At 37.3% G+C, this 23,407-nt stretch overlaps 1 protein-coding gene across 2 annotated transcripts in view; it reads right to left on the reverse strand.

Annotated features, from left to right (window-relative positions):
• Window positions 1–23,407, reverse strand: part of LOC144044643 (protein shisa-8) — a 101,442-nt gene that overhangs the window by 4,080 nt on the left and 73,955 nt on the right. For both annotated transcript variants that reach the window (XM_077559171.1, XM_077559170.1), the window contains one exon: window positions 3,785–3,901. In XM_077559171.1, coding sequence (XP_077415297.1) covers window positions 3,785–3,901 — 117 coding nt within the window. The remainder of the gene's footprint in view (window positions 1–3,784; window positions 3,902–23,407) is intronic.

Below are 23,407 nucleotides of genomic sequence, written 5' to 3' on the forward strand. Positions count from 1 at the left end.
CTGTTGTTGATATCCAGGTGTAATTCCACTTTTGACCAATAGATGTCAGCATGCTTATTCACTTCAGTGTCTGTTTGAAAGAAGAAGAACAAAGAGGAAGTACTGTGTTTCAACACAGCCTACTTTTTGTTGAAAGTTATTGAATGTCATTTGCTGTTATCTTATTTTGATGTTTACAGAAAACAAAGGCTGTTGGTTAATTTTTACAATGTACACTTTGGGCATGATTATTGATGTTTATTGTGAGTTTAGCTTGTTAATTAGGGGGTTCACTGTAAACACATTGAGGTATTGGTGCACTGTTACACTGCGCAATATTTATGTCATCCATTGCTCTTGCTCTCTGTCAATATATTACATGTTTAAATGGGTTTTTATTGTATCAAAAGTGTGTTTAAAAACTTTTAAAAAATGTCATTGCCATAAATGTTATAAAAACAAGCTTAGCAAGAATTTCAATAGGGTAAGTGGAGGGGGGATAATATATAGAAAATCACATTTCCCAAATGAAATGAATTGAAATGCCATTCATCTATTACAGTACCCCCCCCCCAAAAAAAATTCTTGTTACTTCTTGAAAGAAAGTGCTTTATTGTCTTAAAAAAACAATAAATTATCATAAAAGTGAATACAAAGAAATAAAGTGGTTTTAAATGTGCAATTACTGTATTTTGTATTTGTGTGTTTGCCTGTTTGTCCACCTGTGAGGGCATATTTTTTTTCTCTTGACCCTAACAGGGGCATATTTGAATCTCAAACCTCCAAGTAATGGCTCGTAGCAAGGAAAAAAATAATTAAATAGTCAGTAGTCCAACAGCGCTGACGTTAATAAATTATTATGTCTGTTCCTAACACACAACTCATCTGTCAAAAATTGTCCAAAATAATTACATATTATTGAAATGCTACAATGATGACCATATCATAACTAGAATTCTAGATGGCAGACCTCCAACAAGTGAAACAATGGTTTGTCCATCTGCCCATTAGCTGGCTGGCTACTTCCTGGTTGTTGAAGAGGGTGGACTTTCTCGTTATAACATTGTGTCTAGCTAAGAAAAGCATCATACTATTACCTCAAATAAACATACAATATTGTTTTATATTTTGGTTTAGATAGTAACAAATAAGTTTGTTCAAAAAATATCTAAAGCAATTTTTATAACAAACAGGCATGAAATGCCAAATGGCACAACAAATATGTTAATGCTATATCAACAGCGCCTCTGCTGGTTGCAGCCAGGAAATGCACTCCATTTTGCCGAAAATGCTTTAAATCCATTCCACTCAATCAATGCGATTGACAACAATCAATTAATCAATCATGCCCATTCCTAACACAGAACAAATTTATCACCTAAAGACCAAATTAAAAAGTCAATGCAAAAGAGATGAAACCTGCAGGCTGCTTGCACCCCAGAAAATACGAGTGCTGCCTCCCATTCATTTAACCGCAATTGTTGTCCGCATGATCCGTCTGATCATGAAGAATTAGGAAAAAACGAGGGACAGCAACTTAGCAGAGAAAGTGGCAAACAAATAGAGGGAGCAACAAGACGATGAGGTAGTGTTGCACAAAACTGTAGGGAATGAAAGTAGAACGGGTTCAGCATGTCATGTTGAATTAGCGCCAGCTCCCTGTGAAGAACGCGACTGTGCTGTTTGGTCATCACCACTGCAGTCCCCTCACCCCCATCACACACACACTAGCCTTAAGACACCACCAACCTTGTTTTCCCCTTTTATGAATAATTTCCTTCCTCAAGAAAAGCTGCTTCCAAAAAAAGGTGTAATCTTTCAGTTTCCTTATACAGACTACGCTTGTAGTTTGTTTTTCCGTTTCCATCTATTTGAAGGCAAATATGTGGTGTGTTTCTAGAGTTGTATGGAATGTGTAGCTTTCTAACGTCAACTGTGGTGTAAAATACTTGATAGTGGTTGGGGAACCAAGAAATGTACTGCAAAAACTGAAATCTTAGGTAAGATATAATTTCTTAAATTTAACCTACATTTGCTTATTTTGCTGTGACAATTTAATTTGACTTAAAATAAAATTGTCAGACTAGCTCATTCTGCTTTATTGTAATATACTTATGACTTAATTATCTTATTTGATCAAGGAGTATTGGCATTAAGGGGTTAACAGCCCGTTTTAAGAACTGTGAGGCTTAAAACAACCCCCCCCCCCCCCCACACACACACACATATTTTAAGGTGAATAACAATCAAAGGCCCTGAACTGGGGTTTCAAAAATGTAATTTTCTTATTTTAAGATTTTGCATAATCTAGTAATGAGATAAATGGGAAAAATACAAGTATGAAAACAATCAGACAAAAGTGCAATTTAGCTCTTTATTGTATAAGCTTTTTTTTTTCCTTCATTGTAAAAATCAGTTTGTGGTTCGTTTCATTATATTTACTAAGCTTATTTTTCCTTTTTCCAGTAAATGCTGAGTGGTCTAGTGGTCTAGTGGTAGAGTGTCTGCCCTCAGACTGGGAGTGTTTATGGTTTCAACCCCAGCATGGGTCATACTACAGAAGACAATGAACAATGGGACCTGTTATATCCCTCTGAAACTTGGCCAAACATAAGACAATCCTCATGTGTTTTAAGAAAATAGTTCTATATATTACAGCTGGAAAAATGTCAATATTATTTGTTTTTAGTCAAAAAATACTATTTTTAAGACCGCTGTGGTTAATATGGGCCTAGTATTATTTTCTTATTTTTCAAAATCAGGTACATTTAAGTGAAATGTTCTTGTTCTGTTGGCAGATAATTTTGCTTATTTGAAGTAAAAAAAATATATATATATTTTTTACTATATATATATGTTTTTCTTAAATTTTCTACTGTGTGTGTGATTTGTCCGCACAGCCCACAATTGTCAACTCTCGGGAAGCCATTGTTCATTTTCTTGCCAAATCATAATTCATCCAATGTATTAAATAATTCAAACTTGTGTCCAACATTGTTCATCTGTCCTGTCTGCACATTTTCAGCAAGTAGTATTTTACACATTCCTCCCTCTTTTTTTCCTCTTTTGTGGGAATCAAATGATACATGTTATATATGTGCGCATGTTGGTCCATACGTTTGTGTTATGTGAACCTTTCCAAAATGTTGCATTAGCCAGAGGGTGAGTTTCAGGACTGAACGTCGGCACCTCATCACCCTGCTGCTGTCCAGACTGTTACTCACTCGGGCATGCATGCGGACGCGTATTGCAGTTGACACAAACAGTATGTAACCGTTTTTGTCATTTGATTATTGGAGTTGTACCTCATGCAACTTTGTCCCATCTCATCCTTTTTTCTAATGAAAACAGGAGATACAATTTGCCAGCGCTGTTTACTTTCTTTCACAGGCTCACATTTCTATTTAGAGAAAGGTCAGCTGTCAATAACTGTCAGCGTTCTAGTGGCTGAGCTGGAGACAGATGAGTAACGCATCCATAAATATGCGCTGATCCCAGTTATAATCAATACTGGACTTCCCCGGTTTCATAATGCTAATGGACTATTAATGCAGTTCAACGTTATGCATAACCAGGTTCCAAATAAAGCAGATAAAAGAATTCTGCACATCCCTGTTTAAATGCCAGGTTTTTCTGATGTAAAAAGATGAAACCAAGATATATCATTTTAAAACTCATCAACATTTCATGTACAGTTTCCCATATATCTACATTGACAGATTTGTCACATTTACTATTTCAGCCTGTTATGCATACAGATGGTTCCCCCATAGAAGTATTTCAAGCTAGTGGGCAGAATACTTACCCGCACCCTTGAGGGAGGAGTACTTATTGAAACCGATTCCCAGGTTGTTATGAGGGTGAGACAAGGCCATGGCTGGACCCAGAGGAGACAGGGCTGCATTATTCAAATGGTTATGATCTAAAAAAAGAAAAGAAAGAGAGAGAGATGTCTGCATTACAATTTTGTCCCACATATAAAAATAATTACAGCAAGTTAATGTACCATTGCTTTTTTTTGTTGTGATTCTGTAAACCGCGTTCACTGTATTCTGATGCTACAAGAGTTGAGCTCCTTTGTCAGCGCACACATAATGATTATCTGAAGCCCAATGGCCATTTGTGCATGTGCGTCAGCCCCATTACATAATATTTCAGCTTGAAATGAGAAAAAATAATATTTATGCCACCTTTAGAGGTGCAAATAACCAAGGAGGCAACACTACATACACAACGACAAGTCATGAGTAAAATGCCAACTCAGAAAGCATGGCATCAATTCCAACACTTCGGGGTACGCTCCAACCGCCTGTTTTAGCTAAAGATATTAACAAGCTTTATCCGACAACAACAAAAAAACTTTCAAAAATATATAAGTTACTTTCATATACTGATAAAATGTCTTTACCCATCTCGAAATGGGAGACAGACTTGTCTATAGCACCGGAACCTGACTTTTGGATTCAAGTTTGTGAAAACGCATTTAAAATGACAAAACACACAAATTTACAACTTATCCAATATAAAATTATTCACAGAACATACATTACTCAATATATGATGAAGAAAATGGGACTCTCAGACTCCGACATTTGTCTCCAATGTTTACAAAACACTACAGACACTTATGTTCATGCTTTATGGTTATGTACTCCGGTTATGTATTTCTGGACTAAAGTCTTAGAAAAACTTTCCGCTATTTTGGACGGTAGGATACCTTTATTTCCAAACTCGTGTTTGCTAGGTGACCTAACAACAACTGACTTACCACATAAACAATTTCAATCTACACTTGTAGCCCTTACTATCGCTAAAAAAACAATTCTTGTTAACTGGAAAAATAAACAAACTCTGAATATCGACCAATGGTCTAACCTCCTCATAAATCACATTTTAATGGAAAAAATATCTGACTCAAATAAAAACCAAATATCAAAATTTATAGAAACATGGTCTACGTATAGAGAATTTTTCAACCTAATTCTGGTTACTTAATTCTGTCTGTTAGCGAGAGCCACTACATCGTGATAACTTACATTGATGTTTCTGCATTTGGCAATTTATTATTATATTATATTATTAGTATGGGATTTTTTTTAATGGGCTTTAGGTGAACTGATGAATACACACACGCTCGCACTCGCACACACACACATACACATACTCACCCACATACAAAAAAAAAAAATATATATATATATATATATATATATATATATATATATGTGTGTATATGTATATATATGTATATATATAAAAAAAAACAAAAACATTTATTTATTTTTTTTAATTTATTTGTTTTTTAAAAAAAAGGAGAGCAATGATGATGTCAAATCCAATGAACAATACTGAGCTCTAAAAAGAAAAAAAAGAAAGAAAGCATGACATCATTTTACAATGCTTTTCCATATGTGTCCCAAAAAGATGCGACAGCCTCATGACAGTGACGTGGACACACTTTTGTGCATTTTACCCATTATGACCTTTTGAACTTTGCTGCTAATGTTCACTTTGGCTGTTCTCATCAGCTGTTTTACAGCCACAGCAGGCAGCTGTTACCGCCAATAAAGCTCTCATAAAGTCCCGGCATGCTACCTGCACACCACCAAACGCTTGGCAAACAAATGTAGGGACTATTTGGTGAACATTATGGAGCATATAATAGCTAAAAAGCAATGAAGGGAGACCAGACCTGAGCTAAAATGAGCTTAAATGTTGTACACGTGTACCTACCGTAGAATGCTACGCTACAAAGAATCGACCACGGCCGTAACCTAATGAAGTGGTTAATTGCAGATCAGTTTTTGAGTTTAAGTTTATTTGAACATGAAAAAGAATAAAAACAAAGCAAAAACAATAACAGTAATAAACATACAACAAAAAAATAAAATACAAAACAAGCAAAATTCAACAAAGCGCACCTCAAAAGAATGCTACGCTACAAAGAATCGACCACGGCCGTAACCTAATGAAGTGGTTAATTGCAGATCAATTTTTGAGTTTAAGTTTATTTGAACATGAAAAAGAATAAAAACAAAGCAAAAACAATAACAGTAATAAACATACAACAAAAAAATAAAATACAAAACAAGCAAAATTCAACAAAGCGCGCCTCAAAAGGGAGTGGAAAGAAGTCGCATGACTTATTAAATCCCCTCCCTTCTCCATATTTTCTTAATTTACATCAATGGTAAATAAATAAAAAACACAAAACTATATTACAAAAGTAACTAATAATGACCCACTCCATAATAATAATATAAAATAAATACTTAGAGAGCTCTTCATTATAAATCCACAGAAGAGATAGTAAAGTACAACCTAGATCCAATAAGCCAACAATAACAAAACACAAGGCACGAACCATAGTAAACATAAATATGTTGTCAACAAATCAGCAACACTCCTAATCACTTAGTGGTTGTCTACCCCCCTCCCATTTCCTCTGTATCTCGTAAATACATAACTTTTATATTTACTTTTGAATTGATTTATTGTTTCTCACATAGACTTTTCCATAATTTCACTCCACAAAATGATATGCAGAACCTTTGCCTGTTTGTTCAAATAATGTCAATTTTTAGATTGTATTTCCCTCTTAATTTATAACCCCCATGTTTTTCTCTAAACATCTTTTGAATATTTTACCATTACCCTTTATACATAACCTCTGCTGTCTGAAAACTCACTAAATCATTTTTTAATGAGTTTTGACTGTAAAAATAATGAGTGTGTATGATCCAGATACCCGCCCATATGTATGATTCTTATTGCCCTTTTTTGTAAAGTTATTACAGTTTTTCACAGTTCGTAACACTCGATAATATGGCACAGTTTGCAAAACCCTCACTTCAAGTACTAATTGCTCAGCCCAATTTGCCACATCTAAACACTCCCTTATCTCTGACTTTTCTTCTTTACACTCTGATTTTCAATTACACATCACCTTGTTGTCAAACCTATACACACAATGGTCAGTTGTTGCACCCCCCGAATGAAATTTCAAAGCATCAACACACAATTATGCAAATCTCCAAACACAAATCTGGTGAGGAATTTTCAATCAGGAGAACTATGAGGCACTCGAGGCGATTTTTCCAGCGGTGCCTTGCCAAAGAGTTTATCCTCTGTGATGTGGATGAGGCCCTCTGGCCGGATAGAAACAGGAGACTTGATGTGGTCTAATTCCTCCTGTGAAGGGGAAGGGGTGTGTGGGGGTGTTTGAGGCAAACGTGTAACTTTTTTTTTTAACATACATTTTCATTAGAAATGTCTGTGCACTGAAACACTGTCAATAAAACAATGATTTGTTGCATACCTGTTTGATATTTTATGCTTGAAGAAGTGGGCCAACACACCCATTTTCCAAAAGGAGAAATCAGTCATTCTCATGAGGCATTGCCATTTGCATTGGGAGTTGCATTTTTATAATTGGGTTTTCAATTTTGCACTTCAGTGTGCTGTGAATACTTGGTAGTGTGCAGCAAAGGCTGAGTTTTGCGTATCAATTGACTGGCATGTGTGTGTGTGTCATTCAAGAATGTGGCTGTGTGTACCAAATGAGAACACGAGTCCCATTTTGTGAACAGGTAAGAGATTTGATGGCAAAGACTCATTTTCAAAAGGCAGTTTCAGGCCTAGCAATTTGAAGCAATGCATTAGTGTTTCGAGAAATGTGTGTTACAACCGGTGAAAAATTGTAATGAACTGATTGAACTTATGTAATTATTGCCCCAATTTTCAACGCAGTAACTAAAATATGGCAGAATTATGGAACAGTACAAAATGCGGAGCGGATTGTAATCAAGCATCCATTTGACTTTATTCAATAATGCTTTTTGATAATTTGGTATGTATGTGTTTATTGTGTGGCTTCCAACTAATGTTCTCATCTATTATGACACCCCAAAATTTATTTTCTTGAATCTTGTCAATCTGCACCACCATCAATCCTTATTTGTATTTGTTCATTTGTTCTGCAATTCCCAAACAACATGAATTTTGTTTTATGTAAATTTAATGATAGTTTGTTTCTGTCAAACCAGATTTTAATTTTTCCATTTCTTCAGTGATTTCATTCAATAACTCATTAAAAGTTTCCGCAGAACAAAAACATATTGGTGTCATCTGCAAAAAAAAACAGTTTCAGAACATCCGATACCTTACAAATGTCATTGATATACAAAATAAACAATTTGGGGCTCGAAACAGACCCTTGGGGCATACCACATACAATATCCAAGTAGGATGAAGATACATCACCGAGCTTCACATACTGTTGTCTCTTATGTAAATAGCTCTTAATCCAGTCTGACGCAATACCCCATATCGTTACAGTTTTTTTTATTAATATATTATGATTCATTGTGTCAGAAGCTTTCTCGATATTGTTAGACATTATTAACATTTTAATTCTTTATTTCATATATTAACCATGTTGAAATGTTTTATAGATATGTAAAGTAGGTGAAATAGTGTTGAACTCAGTATAATTTGACCTTAAACTAAGATGGTACACCTTGTTTGGTCTAAAAATTCCTTCTCAGTCTTTTGCGCACACACATTCTGTTCGTGAGAACATATTCTGCTTCGAGAGAGCACACACACACCCACACACACACCACTGACTCTGTTCACATCATCACTCACGGCCACTCTAGATTCTGTTTTGGGAAAAGTACCCTGAGAGTATATTTTGTCTAGAGATGAACACAGCTGCAACTGAGAATTCTGTTTTTCAATCTGTTTCTTCTGTTATATAACATTATTTAACACTTATTCATGAAGGGGAGGAGGAAAGGCGTTTTATTTTCAAAACTCAATTCTATAAGAAGCCCTCTTCCCCAAGGGAGGGGGCACACGGGCACCCTTTAATTCCACCTGTTACGTGATGTTGAGTGTTGCCGTGACCGGAGAATTTTCTGAAATAAATCATCCTTGCAAGGAGTTTTTCTTACAAGAAATCTGTCTTCAAGTTTTTGGAACATGCAAAAGAGGAGAAATAATTAGCCTCTTTCAATATCAATAAATATTCCAATAGCATATTTTTTGCTAATCAATAGCACTATTGTCAGTGATGTTGATCTGCCCGCTCTGAAACCATACTGGCTGTCAGAGAGTAATTTGTGCTTTTCTATAAATGCATCCAAACGTTTATTAAACAGTTTTTCTAGTATTTTTGAAAGTTCGGGATTAAAGCGAAAAAGTCAATTACTAAAGATGAATGCAAAGTTTAATTTATTTCACATTACAGCTATTTTCTAGTTGTCTGTACTCGAAGCTTGCAACATCAGAAACAGGACAACACGCAATGCCACACACGCTAAGATTGTGCGTGTGCAGGGGAGATACAAATTAGTGCTCCTGGGCTGGATTTAATTGTCTTTGACTTTGGTGCTGAATCCCTTTGTAAGGTGCAGGCAGCAATCTGACACGGGATCTACACTTTGAAACTGTGCTCGGCTGTTTGTTTTGTTTTTTTAAAGCTTCAAAAGAACACTTACCATTGCACTTAGATAAGGCAAACTTATTGAACCTGTTTGATATGTGCATATTTTCCCCCTGAATTTCTATCCATCCATTGCTCCATCCGATGAGATGGTAGCACAATTAAAGCAATAGCATGAAATCAATAAAGCATATATAACTGCAACAGCCTCCAAACTCCAAATCATGAACTGAAATACAATCTGTTCTGGGCTATTACTCAAACTCAGATTGAATGGAAACAGGTTTATTTATTTATTTATTTATTTGTATGGAATAAAGGAATTTGAGACAATCCTTCCCAGGGTTTAACTGTCACCACTGTAAGACAGGCAATGTATTGGGCATTTCATTTTAAAGTTACCAACGGTTAATCTTAAAATGCTAAAAAAACAAACTAAAGGCTTTTATTGAAGGAGAGTCACACTGCAGAAGTGCCTCAGGCATCTCATTTTTGAACATTCTTACTTGCCATGAACATACAAAAAAAAAAACAATAAAAGAAAAACAAAACAATAAAACACTCAATCAAGTTAACTCAAGTTAAGACTCATGTGGTGACATAGGAATCAGAAGTGGGCTTTTCCCACATTTTCGGTGAATGCTTCATGACGCAAAGCCTTGAAAAAATACGCGGACTGAGCAATGACCGAAACAGGTTTAAGTCCATCGATCTACCATGGGTCAGTACAGACCGTCTTTCTCTGTCTGTCTATTTCTCCGAAAATGTGGGCATCCGTCATCGACGGAACCGATAGAGAGACGGAAGTGTCCACCTCTGATGGGAATCTTACAAAGTCTGAAACTTCTACTCTAAAGTCTTTTCTCAACACCTCCTGTCAAGGCTGGTCATTATTTTGGAGTAAATATCACCAAAAAGCCACAAAAATGCAAGGAGAAAGCAAATGCAGCCATCCATGAATTTTCCATAGCACTTGTCCTAATTGGTGACTCCCAAGTGACTTTAGGCGAGAGACACCCTGGACTGGTCATCAGCCAATGGTAGGATACATAAACAAACAATTCACATTCACACTATCATATCAAGGACTGTGTGCCTGTCCGTTGCTAATTTTAAAGAAAATAAGGACATCTATTGGCATTGAATCAAGTCGGCTTTGTTTACGCCCACAACGGCACAGACCACCTGTGTTAATCTGCATGCAATTGTGCACATTTCGACTCTCCCTGAACATTTTAGTGGTGGTCAGAATTGCCCAACCTCAGGGGCAAACAACCTTGGAGCTTCCACTATATTCTCTGCATTTGAAGACTCATAAAGCTAACACCTGTGACCGCCAGCCCCACAAAGCCTGAGAGTCGCTTCAGTGGGAATCCGGAGGAGAGGAAATGGGACAGGGGGCGATGTAGGGATGTGACATCAACACTGACTGATTGAATTGGAAACACATCTTCACTTCCCCGTGTAATTGATATGCAGCGATGACACGCTGTGTGCGGCACGCTGAGCTGAGAGGCCTCAACCGTGTGATGTAATTTTCTGTGTGCGGCGACCGCTTGTTGTCTGGCTGGTGCCACCTGCACTTCCAAAATAGACATTTATGACCCCAAAATCAACTACACCCAAAACATCATCTGTGCCTGCAATAACAGATCTTTGAGTGGTTCTTGATAACGCCGACAGAGGGGTGAGCTTTTTGCTCTCTAAAGTGTCCTACATTCTCAAGCATTCTTGGAGTGAGCCAGTAGTGGAAATAATGGAGCAGACAGGGACAGAAAGATGAGTAGAATCAGAGAGAGAGTTGGCCAGAGATAGACGGTGGGGGGAAAAAAAAAATCAACTAATTGATGGAAAGATCCTTGGCCAGTCTCCAGTTTGACCACAGGGCTGTTCCCAGCCACCAGAGAGCTCCCACAGAGTGTGGCACAGCCATGTACGGGTGCCTTTTGCTTTTCTGGCTCCAGTTCCGCCTCCTTTCTCTTTTATTTTTTATACATCTGTTGAATTATTTCACGACAACTAGTTTTGCAGCACTGCACTCAAGTTAAGTCAAACTAAAAGCTAGGAAAGCGGAGCTAATGATTTGACTCTCTATGGCTTCCAGAGTGAAGCTATTTGATGTATACATGTTATGACATGCTATTTTGCAAGCATACATTTGGAGACATTTGCTTTTTTTTTTTTTTTTTGCACACATGAGTTAGTGGGAACATTTGAAGCATGCATCTGACACTCACCTTATCAAAATCAACCAATAATTCATTTGGGGTTGCACAACATTTGCTCAGGGAGTATGCGGAATGGTGTCCTTTGATATTCAAGCGAAAACAGGATTCATCGGACAAGTAAGTTGGTAAGTTCATTTTAAGTATAACCATGTCGGTGAGAGTAACCAATTAGGTGCTACTTTATATCATCACTATTGCAAATACTACATTCTAAAAACAGTTGGGTCAAAAGTAACCCAATTATGGATAAAAAAAAAAGAAGGACAAATACACTTTATGGGTCAATTTGACCCAACATTCTGGGTTGTTTTATACAAAATGACCCAATTTGTTGACCCAAGTAAAGGATCTGACCAATATTTATGAGTTGTTTTACACTAAAGACCCATTTCTTCACTCAAAGTTGGGTCAAATCCATTTTGACCCATAGTTGGGTTATTTTTGACTGAGTGTGTAATGAGAGATTTTTGTTTTGTTTTAATTATTGTCCTGTAATGTACAGTAGAGCCATAATCTAACTAGTTTCAAACTGTTTCTGAGAGACATCTTGAATTTTGGGAGCATTTTCACATACTTTTGGTCACGAAACACAAAAGCTCAATATGATGTACACAGACTGTTTCAAATTGCTAAGATCAGATAATAATAATATTATGTAATTTCGGCACTTGATCTTTTATTATTAAAATGTGATATCTAACGTCCTTGCGGCACAAAAAGTGAGCAATGAGAAATTTAATCATTTACATCTGTTTCTATTTTAAAGCTGCGTGTTCATTTTCTGAGAGTATCACATCTCCAGCCTATTTTACATTTCGTGTGCTTTCATGTGTGCTTCCGGATGCTTCCCGTCTGCTTTGTCAGTGTGGTGTCATTGCAGAAATAACGTAGGAGTGAGAGAAAGCGAGAGAAAGCAGATCGAAAGGAAAATGTTTCCTGTGTTTTGTATTCTCGCATACATTTCCTACAATGCCCCATTTTTGCTAAAGTGTGTTTGTGAGTGTGTGCCTTGTTTGTGATGTGCTATATAGTACGAGGGGGCCTCCGAGGAGAAACACTCATATGTATTCAAATTTATGGTCATTAAGGGAGGCAGAGAAGCAAATGAGGACTTAATCAGCGTATGGGTGTGATTCAAAAATGTTGTGGGGACACAATTTTGGGGCATTTTTTGTTTTTCTTTTTAAAGTGTTTGAGTGGAGATTTTTCTTCATTTCCATAAAACAATGAGAAGGTCTGCATGTCCATCAAACTACTTGGGTTGAAGTTGAAGCATGTTGCAAATGCAAACGCTTGAATCAGTGTGTGTGTGTCGGTGTAGCACAACAGGGCTCAGCATCAAAGTAGAGGACTGCTTGCCGGCCTCACTCTGACATGATAACTAACACTCACAGAGGGATGCAAGGAGGAAGAAAGATCATGCAGGGGTGAGTGACGTGGGTGCCATCGAGATGGAAGGAGCGAACTGCGCTGTTTAATATATTAAGAATGAAGAGATCAGCCAAGAGCCCCCATAGATTAAAGGCTATGTGGCTTTGATCATATACAGTTTGAAAGTAGAACCTCGTTTGTCAAACACATTTTATTACAGAACAAAATTTGGGCACTATACAATATATTGCCCCATTGAAACAAAGGAAAGGAAAATAAATTAAATACAAAATAATGCATTCTAGGGTCAAACTATCATCATCGTAAAGTGTAAAAAGAAATTAAGCACTCTAGATAGTTATCTCATTCACTGCCATTGACGGCTATAGAACTATTTCTATTAGTTTAACATTTTTTCCACTTTTGTTAACTTTTGTATGAAAACCTAGTGTTTTTTTTTATATTGTATTACAACAGATATAAAATGTGTGATTAATCGTGAGCTAACTTGTGAAGTCATGCCTAATTTTTAATAATCTTTTCTTAAAAAAAAAAAAGATTATTACAAAAATAGAAAAGAAAAAATTATTTAAAAAAATTAGGGGCATCAGGCGATTAAAATTTGTAATCATAATTATTCGCATGACTTCACTAGTTAACTCACGATTAATCACACATTTTATATCTGTTCTAAATGTACAAAAAAAATTCTAGGTTTTCATACTCTTGTTAACTAAAATGGAAAAAACTAAGCTAATAGAAATAGTTCAAATGAATTTTTGACATCTATAGCGTCAATGGCAGTGAATGAGTTAATATGTAGTAACATTAAAAATAACAAACAAAAAAAACGGCTGTGCTTTCATGATCAGTGTAAATCCTGCATGGTGCGGGCATAACACCTGCAATTTTGCAGATGATGCTGGATAGCGGATCTGTAAGTTGGAGAGCTGCGCCGCTGCGGGAGTGGTCTAAGATGACTTCAATCGTGCGTTAGTCGTGCACTACAGTCTTGACATGATAAAACGGTCAGTGCATGACAACTAATCGATAGATGTTTCGCTCAAAGGTTTGTGTTGTACCGTCGTAGAGATGTTTGACCTTGGAGTTCGACCTGTAGTTTGTTCTAGAGGTGGGGACTCGAGTCATGTTACTTGGACTCGAGTCAGACTCGAGTCATGAATTTGACGACTTTAGACTCGACTTGAAAAAATGTTAAAAGACTTGCAACTCGACTTGGACTTGACCAACAATGACTTGTGACTTCACTCGGACTTGAGCCCTTTGATTTGAAAAGACTTGCTTCTTCCACCAAAACAAAATGTATGTTAACGAGTAAGCCGCAAAGGCGCAAACACACCCCGCCTACGCTAAAGCAAACTTCAGAATAAAGCTGACCAAATAATACATTGACACAAATGCAATAGCCTTGGTAGATTTTACTTTGAAGTCTGACTGCATGGTAGCGTGATTGCCAGCTTGACTACTTCCCTTTGCCTTTTTGGCTTGCATTATCGACGTTTTTATTGAAACGACATATTTTCTACCACCATTATCATAATGCCACTCCGGCAGTATATTAAATAGTGAATTTACGACGCGAAGAAACCGCAAGTTAATTATGCCGTCATTGCACGATATGGTACAAGTCTCCGGCGTTCGTGGCTAGTAGCTAACTGTTAGCATTAGCATCGAGTGCCTGGCTAGCAACAGTAGTTTGACAGCTGTTGCTTGGCTCGCTTGCTTTTCTTATTGAGAAATTATGCTACTTTGTAATCCAATCTTCCTGTTTGAATGAAGGGAATATGCCTTAAATTGCACTTAGACGTATTTTTCATTATTAAAAATAATTGCCTTCATTTATATATATATTTTTTTAAAATAAAGCACTAGCTTTAAAATATTAAAAAATAAATAAAAATATGTCCAATATGGCCATTTGGCTTTTAGGAACACTTCAAGTGTGTTACAAGTGCAATATAACATAAGGCAGGATACCTTGGTTTTTTATACATGGACCATGTATAAAATACTTATGTATCTTGCCTTATATTGCACTTAAAGTTTAAAGTTTTTGCCTGTTTTTTTTTTTTTGTTTGTTTTTCTTGCCTTCTTGTTGTTTGATTCGGGAATGTTGTTGATCTTTGTCAACTGTGAGCATGTGAAGCCCTTTGAGACTCTTGTGAGATTAAGGGCTATATAAATAAACTTGACTACAAAAACTATGAGGTGGTCAACAAAAAATTAATTGCAGTATGTCCAAGATTAGATCACTGACGGAGAGGCAACAACTTCAAACTTTGTTCAACGTCTCAAGTTGCACAAAAACGGTAAGTAAGCTAATGTTAGTGGTTTATCGGCTAATTATTGTTGCTGGCTTCGTAGTTAATGAGACTGTCAACTCACTGGTAACACATTGCAAACACAGAAATGTGTTGCACCATTCTGGGTTCACTCCCTGAGTCCCTGACTCCTACTTTGATGCTCACCCCAAATAATAGCATCTATGATGTTGTTAAAATGACTCGAAAGGTGTAGGACTTGTGAATTGCTTGAGACTTGTCAGTCTTGACTCGGGACACTGACTCAGGACTTGAGGGCAAAGATTTGAGATTTACTTGTGACTTGCAAAGCAATGACTTACTCCCACCACTGGTTTGTTCTGTCCCATCTCTACATGTGAGAGTGAAAGAGAGGGCAGAATATATAATACTACGTTACACATACATGCTGTGAATGCAGTAAAAATTAAAAGGCCTTAAAATACAAAAAGCATGTTTGTGACTCAGACTTTCCTTCTGGCAAATGTGCTCATTTAAATTAATAAAGCATAAACTTGAGTGTGTCTTACCCCAAAACTGTGTTTGCAAGGATTGTAATTGTGCATAATTTGGTCAATTTCTTGAACCCCCTTGGAGCAAAGACATCCCTTCGGGAAGTTAGCTGGCCCTCGTCCTTGCCTCCACCCTCCTTTCCTCTTGCTACATTTTTGCTAATGCATCACCTTGAATCACCTTCTTCTTCTCTGTCAGTGTTCATGTTGCTGTGTGTTGCGGCTTTTACCCTTTTCTTCCTTTCCAAGGCACCTGCTTCTTCTTTGACTGTAACTTTATGTACGGGGCAGGCCATCTGTTGTCTTGTATGAATTAAGTTTGGTGTGAGGTCATCTTCGCTCTATTGTTTGGGTGGGTAACTAGACTTTTATTTTCACAACATTACAGTTTTTTTTTTCTAAAATAAATTTTGTATTGCAACATTCTGACTTTCACTTCCTATGGCATTTAGAGCTATGTATGAGGGGTCCCCTTAACTCATTCACTGCCATTGACGCCTATAAACGTCAAAAATTCATACGACTGTTTCTATTAGTTTAACATTTTCCTCACTTTTGTTAACAAGAGTATGAAAACCTAGACATTAAAAAAATATATATCTTAAAAAAAAAATATCCAAAATTAGGGGCGTCAGGCGATTACATTTTTTAATTTGTAATTAATCGCATGACTTCAATAGTTAACTCACAATTAATCACAAATTTTATATCTGTTCTAAATGTACAATACATTTTGTTTCCTAGGTTTTTGAACTCTTCTTAACAAAAGCGGATTTTTTTTATTTTAAAAACTAATAGAAATAGTTCAAATGATTTTTAGACGTCTATAGCCGTCAATGGCAGTGAATGAGTTGAAGGGGTGCTTGGCCCTCAAATGTTTGAGACCCCCTAATAATTTAATGAGTTTAACTCTTGTGTCATGCATCGGTTAGAAGGGTCACCTCGCAACAGCAAGGCTCCGGGTTTTGAACCTCCTGGTCAGTTTCCATGTTCCCGCAACCTCCCTGCTTTTCCCGCGGCGGTTCCCCACGGATGCATTGGCTTCCTCCCACAGACATGCACGTTAGGTTAATTGGACATTGTTGCTTGCAGATGTTAGTGTGTGTGCAGCAGTGAATGTAATCATGTCTGTGATCTGTCCTGGCTGCACCTCCACCTCTGACCTACTGTCAGCTGGGATAGACTGTAACGCCATGCAACCATGCATCACAGCAAATGGATGGAAGGAAGGATTAATGGCTTATTTAAATAATAAATGGTGCTGCAAAATGTATGCAAGATATGATAGAAATAAATATGCACTCACTTTCCCTGATAGCATATTGAAGCTGAGATATTGCTGAGAGGAAGTGGTCTGCATTGCAATCTAGCCTATTGCTGGTAAAAGATTAGCTTCCTAAAACAATATCAACTAAATAAGGATTTTTTTAATCCCTGTTAATTGACAGTTTAAAAAAAATACTTTTTACTTTTGTACTGAACATTGCATTGTGCATTTCATCTCCTCTTGCTTAAAGCTACCGAACGTAGAATATTCAGTTTCGAATCGCTACTGCCACCTGCTGACAAAAAACGAAACTGCACATACCGTTCTTCACGTACACAACACGCACATTACATCACATCCGCAGACAGGACGCGGGAAATTCTAACCCGAATCCAGTCTGAAAACGATTGGCCAGAGGCTTGCAGGAGTACCCATTGTGAACAGCTAAGATGTTAATCTACTAATTAGAAGGCATTTCACTCATAAATGGTCAAATAAAAAGCTTATTGTAAAGTTATTCTACTTCGACCAAAGTATTTGAAGAATCTGGTGCTTCTCTTAAAAAACAGATTTTGCAACCTCTGGCTGGATCTGAGCAATAGAGTTGACCAAACATTACTTAAAATCTCTTTTGGGACTCACTAATTCGAGAGTCTTGCTGCAATGCAATATTTCCCCCATGTTTATGTTTATGCAGCATTGCCTCAAGTGAAACTTGTGTAATTTAAAAGCTGAACTTGTGAAGAAGACCTGAGTTTACCTTGCATAGTGGCATCTTATTCACCCTCACTTTTCTTGGCTTGCTTTGCGATAAGAACTGTGTTTCCATTATTATTAACACAAGCCCCTCTTTGCACTTTCTGTTCATTTCTATCATGTTTTGCACTGTTTGAATGTGTCATATTGAGTTAATAGTCCATTTAGTCTCCCAATTCCAATAGTTTTTTCTCCTTTACCGCCAGCACACAATTTGCAGGGTAACTGAGGGCTTATAACCCCATTACAGAGTGCAATAACGTTGGCTGCTTGTCCAGTCAGCACTTTACATAATCCAAAGGCCCCGCTATGCATCTACATAAAGAGTGAAAAGCGGGGAAATAAACACACAGGCAACATGAGGTGAGCAGGTAGAACTCGGAATAGACCTTTTAAAACTCAATGATTGTTTGGGACACCTCGGTGGGTGACAAACGAGGATAAGGAACAAAATGATGGTGACCTACTTGAAAAATGTTGTTTGCCTTGTATTTATTTGCTACTTATAACAAATGATATGTTCAGTTTTGCATGTGACGATTTAGCATAAACGTTTGTAAGTGGACTATGTTAGACACCACTACAGTGACCATTTCATGTCATTAACAATCAAGTATGTATTATTTCAGTCTATACACGTACATGTTTGTGTGAATGAATTCTTGAATCCGACATTTTTTTCCCCATGCTGTACGAAGAGGTGCTTTGAGTGTCCCTCTTGTCTCCTTCAAAGGCATCGTGACTTGTCAGTATTTCCCCCGCCTTCTCTCCTTTACTCTCTAATTGTTCATAACTGAACAACAAAGTCAACCGCAATAGGCCAATATCTTCCTTCTGAAAAGTCAAGAGCTATTTGTCCGGCACCATATTTTCAAGCATGTACATATTCTTGTAATGTTCTGTGAGCGATTGTGTCTGTGCAGTGTTGTATAATCATCTCCAGCTTCCCATAACAGCTGCAGAAATTTGGAGGGGGGTGGGAAAGAAAAACCCACGTTACGCAACGGGACTCAATTTGGGTCCAAAATTCATAAGCCTCATTTGCCCCAATTAATTTGCCAGGAAGCACAATGGCTTCAGATTTCTGATTAGCAAGGCGTCATATCTATCTGGAAAAAAAGATTATCTATACACCTATCTCAAATTACATTTGCTTGTCGTTTCAGCAGGACCTCTTTCCACCTTCAAGTTAATTCTTTCCTCATAAATTCCACTTATAGACACGTGTGTATCAGACTGTCCCTCTACCTGTGAAGCCAATGAATTGATAATAACCAATGATGATGCATCCGTGCATCTCTGCGCACTATAGCGGCGATTCCCTCAGCGCTGGTGAAGTGATGAATTATTGAGCTAATCTGAGCTTTGAACGTGTCCTTTCATCACAAGGGCCAAGCAGACCCTGCAGCTTTTTCACTTTGCACTCACATATATCTCTCTCCGACTCAAAGGCTCCATCCCTTAAGCTTGAAGTTGCCTCCAGTCCAGCTTGTCGAGTGTCTGGACTCCTTCAGACGCAGCACATTTTTACTATGCAGAATTTTGGTGCAGATCCAAATATTTATAGCATATCATGATCTATCACATTTTACACTACACTGAACAGGTTGGAATGTTTTCCGTTGAGATGCATTATAGATGTGCTGACTGTGTGGGTCCGTGTCGATTTTAAATGTCTTTTTACAGGGAACTGATGGGCCTTGGATGACATATACGCTTTCTTTTGTGTCATTCTACTCTTTATGTATTCAGGGTAAGAACGAGAAGGAATTGAAGATTTACATTTTATGTGCTCTTAATTGTTGGAAGATATCACAATTTAAGTTATGACTGTTGTCAGATTTGAACCCTCAATTAAAAAATAAGTCATACGACCAATGCTGTGGCTAACGTCAGCTTGTTTACAGTGCTAATGCTAGCTTAATATTGCTAGCGCTGCTTTGTTGAAGCTTGGTATGCTTTCTCTGTGAAATTGGGAATCACGCTTGTACATTATTATTGTATTGTTATTTTTAACCCATTTAGGCCAGGAGCGCATTACTGCATTTCTACCACTAGAGCGCTCTAGCGCTTTTCTACCTTTAACGCCGGGAGAGTGGATCTGTCAAACTCATTTTGTTTTGTTTTGACCAATTATTGGTCTCTATAGTAAAGGAATATAAGAGTTTGTATGCGTGGGGGTGAAATACAGGATGTGTGTGATGGACGTGGGCGTGTTAGGAATGGAATGTTGCCAACAAAGGATGCTAATTGCAGGGGGAGATGCAGAACCGTGATAAGATCAAAGTATGTTGTAAATCACATTTGTTTGAGACCGTGGCGGAAAAGTACAAAACAGGAGAAGCCACCCAGTGACGCTGCGGATGAAGATCGGCCAATGAAAAGCAAGCTAAAGTTAAACTGCAGAAAACACATAGCCAATAGAATAATGCCAGGATGCCTTTGTTTCTGTGTCATTTAAATATTGTGTAGTATAACTATTCACTGGGGCAACTCGGAAGAGACTACGTTGGCTGCTTGAGACAGAGACGTATAGAATTGTATGGGTAGGGACCCGGGACCCCAGCTGTGATGTATTAGATTTGAGTGTTAGGAATAAATCCACTCGTGTGTGAAAATGCCGGCTTCCTGATACCTTTCTATTGCAGAACGAGCATGCTATTGTTGGATGGGTGATAGTTTGGTAAGGTCACAAATTGGAGTCAGATTATTAACTTAAATTTATATTAATATAGAAATAAATTCCAACAATAGCCAATGAAATGCATCAGAATATACACGAGAGGGTGACGTGGGCCTCATAGTTCTCATTCGTGGAGTTATGAAATAAATGACGGCGAGTGATGACGGCGCGGGAGGAATTCGAACCAGTGGTACCAGTCGACAGTGACATATTGTTAAGAATTATGTTTGTAGACAATGAGGATGTTGAACATTTCGACGGCTTTGTAAACGAAATGGACGACAAATAATTACCACTAGATTACTCGAGGTGCGCTCCAGTGTTGAAGGTAAATATGCACACAAATGCGACACAGTTGTATCCTGATTTATTCATTTATTTTTAAATATTGAAGGTTTATGATAGTAAACTTAGGTTTGTTAGAACACCACAGGTGTAAGCTCTGAAATGTTTTTGGAATTGTGTTTCCATCTGCTTCAAGAGCTGAGATATGAATTATTTTTTAGGCATTGACAATATTGTTGAATTTGCAGGAAAACTTCAGGTTTTAAAATATTGATGACTTCATGTGCTTTGTGTAAACATGCTTTATCATGATCAAGTTAAGAGGATGTATTTGTCGTGGGAAGTCAATAATGTTTTTGTGTATGTCGTCATTCTGACATGGCCTTTCTGGACAAGTCTGTTTCAACATTTACAAACACGATCTCCAGGCTTAAGGTTAGTCCCCTCCCCCCCTTTTTTTTTCTCGGCAAAAGTAAGCGGAAAGCAGGGACTTATTTATGAATCCTTTCAAACAGGAATAAAGGTCATGGGGGTATGAATATTACGTTGCCCATGAAAAATTACAGAATAGACCTTTGATGCAGCCAATGGATTGTAGTAAAGAATCAAAAGAAGCTCTAAGGTGAAAAACAGGGCAACAACTAAGGAGGGTCACAGTAAGAGAAAGTGAAAAATGTGAATGGATGTTATACATGTTATAAGCTTTTACTTACACAATTGCCTTCCTTCGGTGTCACTCTAATAAAATGGAAGTGGAGGCAGTCTTGTGTAATGTAATTTGATGTGTAATGCTCAATGACAGTGACACAATACAGTGTGTGTGTGTGTGCGTGTGTGGGTGTGTGTGTGAGAGATAGGAATGATCTACTATTAGTGGAAGGCTCCTCGTACACTACAAAGCAATGTAACAAGTAAGCTAGCACACACACAAAGATGCAAACTCACATCAAACAGTCACTGTGTCATGTTTGTAATGTCCTCAATTGTAGAGCGTAATCTAGGCACTCGCAACTTTCCCGACCACCCAGACTTCCCTTGAGTAAGTTGCGTGTGTGTATGTACCCGCATGAGTAGAAATGATCTCATCCATATTCTTGGGATGAATTGCAGTGGCTTAGCTCGCTGATTTTACAAAGGCCCATAAACCCCTCCTGTGGCCGTCCACCACGCTCTGCCATAACAACACTTGGCACCGCTAATCGATTGCGAATATTTAAAGCATCATGAGGGAAATACTATGTCATCCCTTGAAAATAAACTTAAAAAGACAATCGATAATAATAATAATATTTTTTCTTTTACCTACTTGTTACTGACAAAGTAAAAAAAAACTTATTACATCCAAACGTCCGTTCTGGGATGGGGTTGACCTTTGATATTCCAGCAGAAATATAATGTACAATTGTAATACTTGTAATACTATATTAATATTATTTATTTATTTATTTATTTACATTTATTTAATTACATTAATATTGTAATTACATTAATATTGTAATTACATTTTTAAATAAATCAATAAATTTAAATTATTATTATTATTATTATTATTTATATTTATTTAATTACATTAATATTGTAATTACATTTTTTTTTAAATTATTATAATATTATCATTATTATATAGTTGTAATAATAATAATAATAATAATAATATAAATTCCAGAGCCAGACTGTCACCATCATAAAACTTTTATTGACCATACTGTGAGTTTTCAATTTTCAGGAGAAAAAAAAAAAAAAAACCTTTTCTAAACTCAGTAGCACATTCGTAAAATGAGGCCAAATTCAAACTCTCAACCTTAGAAATGTGCGGAAGATGTGCTAAGGAACAAACTAACTAACTAACTAACTAACTAACTAACTAACTAACTAACTAACTAACTAACTAGGTCACCGTGCCACCGCATGAAATCAGTCATTCACAAAAACACCGACTCATCAACAACAGTCAGCCTTTGCCCCTCTCCTCCTTTTTGGATCAAGAGCTCTGTTTCATGTTTTCAAGCATAAATCTCCTGCCAGTGTGCCCACCCACCATGTCTAACAGAGATTTATGCTGCACACATACACAAACACACACACACACACACACACACACACACACACACAAACACACACACACACACACTGTGTGGGCGAGATATGTCTGTGTATGTGTACAAACACACGCCGGTGTTTGACCTTCAAATCATCTATTAACAGCTACTACCTTCCAGCCCCCACTTGAGCTTCCATCTTGTGACTGATACCTTATTAACTTGGTGGTCTGGGTTAGTGATGCAAAGGTCACCTGAGATTTGGACTTAGCGCTTGGATGTGTTAACACAGATTTTTCGTTGGCTGTAGCTTGAGGGAGTGGGGACAAAAAAGGAGAAAGCTAAAGGAAGGGGACATTTTTAGGAGCATAAGGGCTGAAATAAAGATCATGTGAAAGGCAGCAGATGGCTTACAGAAAAGAAGAAGAAGTGACAGGAGGGTGAGAGAAGCTGACAAAATATTGTGAAGGTTTCAGCTGCTATCTTGTCTTACCTGCTCTCTTGGTCATGTTTGCCCT

The sequence above is a fragment of the Vanacampus margaritifer genome, chromosome 2 (genome assembly GCF_051991255.1).
Source record: "Vanacampus margaritifer isolate UIUO_Vmar chromosome 2, RoL_Vmar_1.0, whole genome shotgun sequence".
NCBI classification, from domain to species: Eukaryota; Metazoa; Chordata; class Actinopteri; order Syngnathiformes; family Syngnathidae; genus Vanacampus; species Vanacampus margaritifer.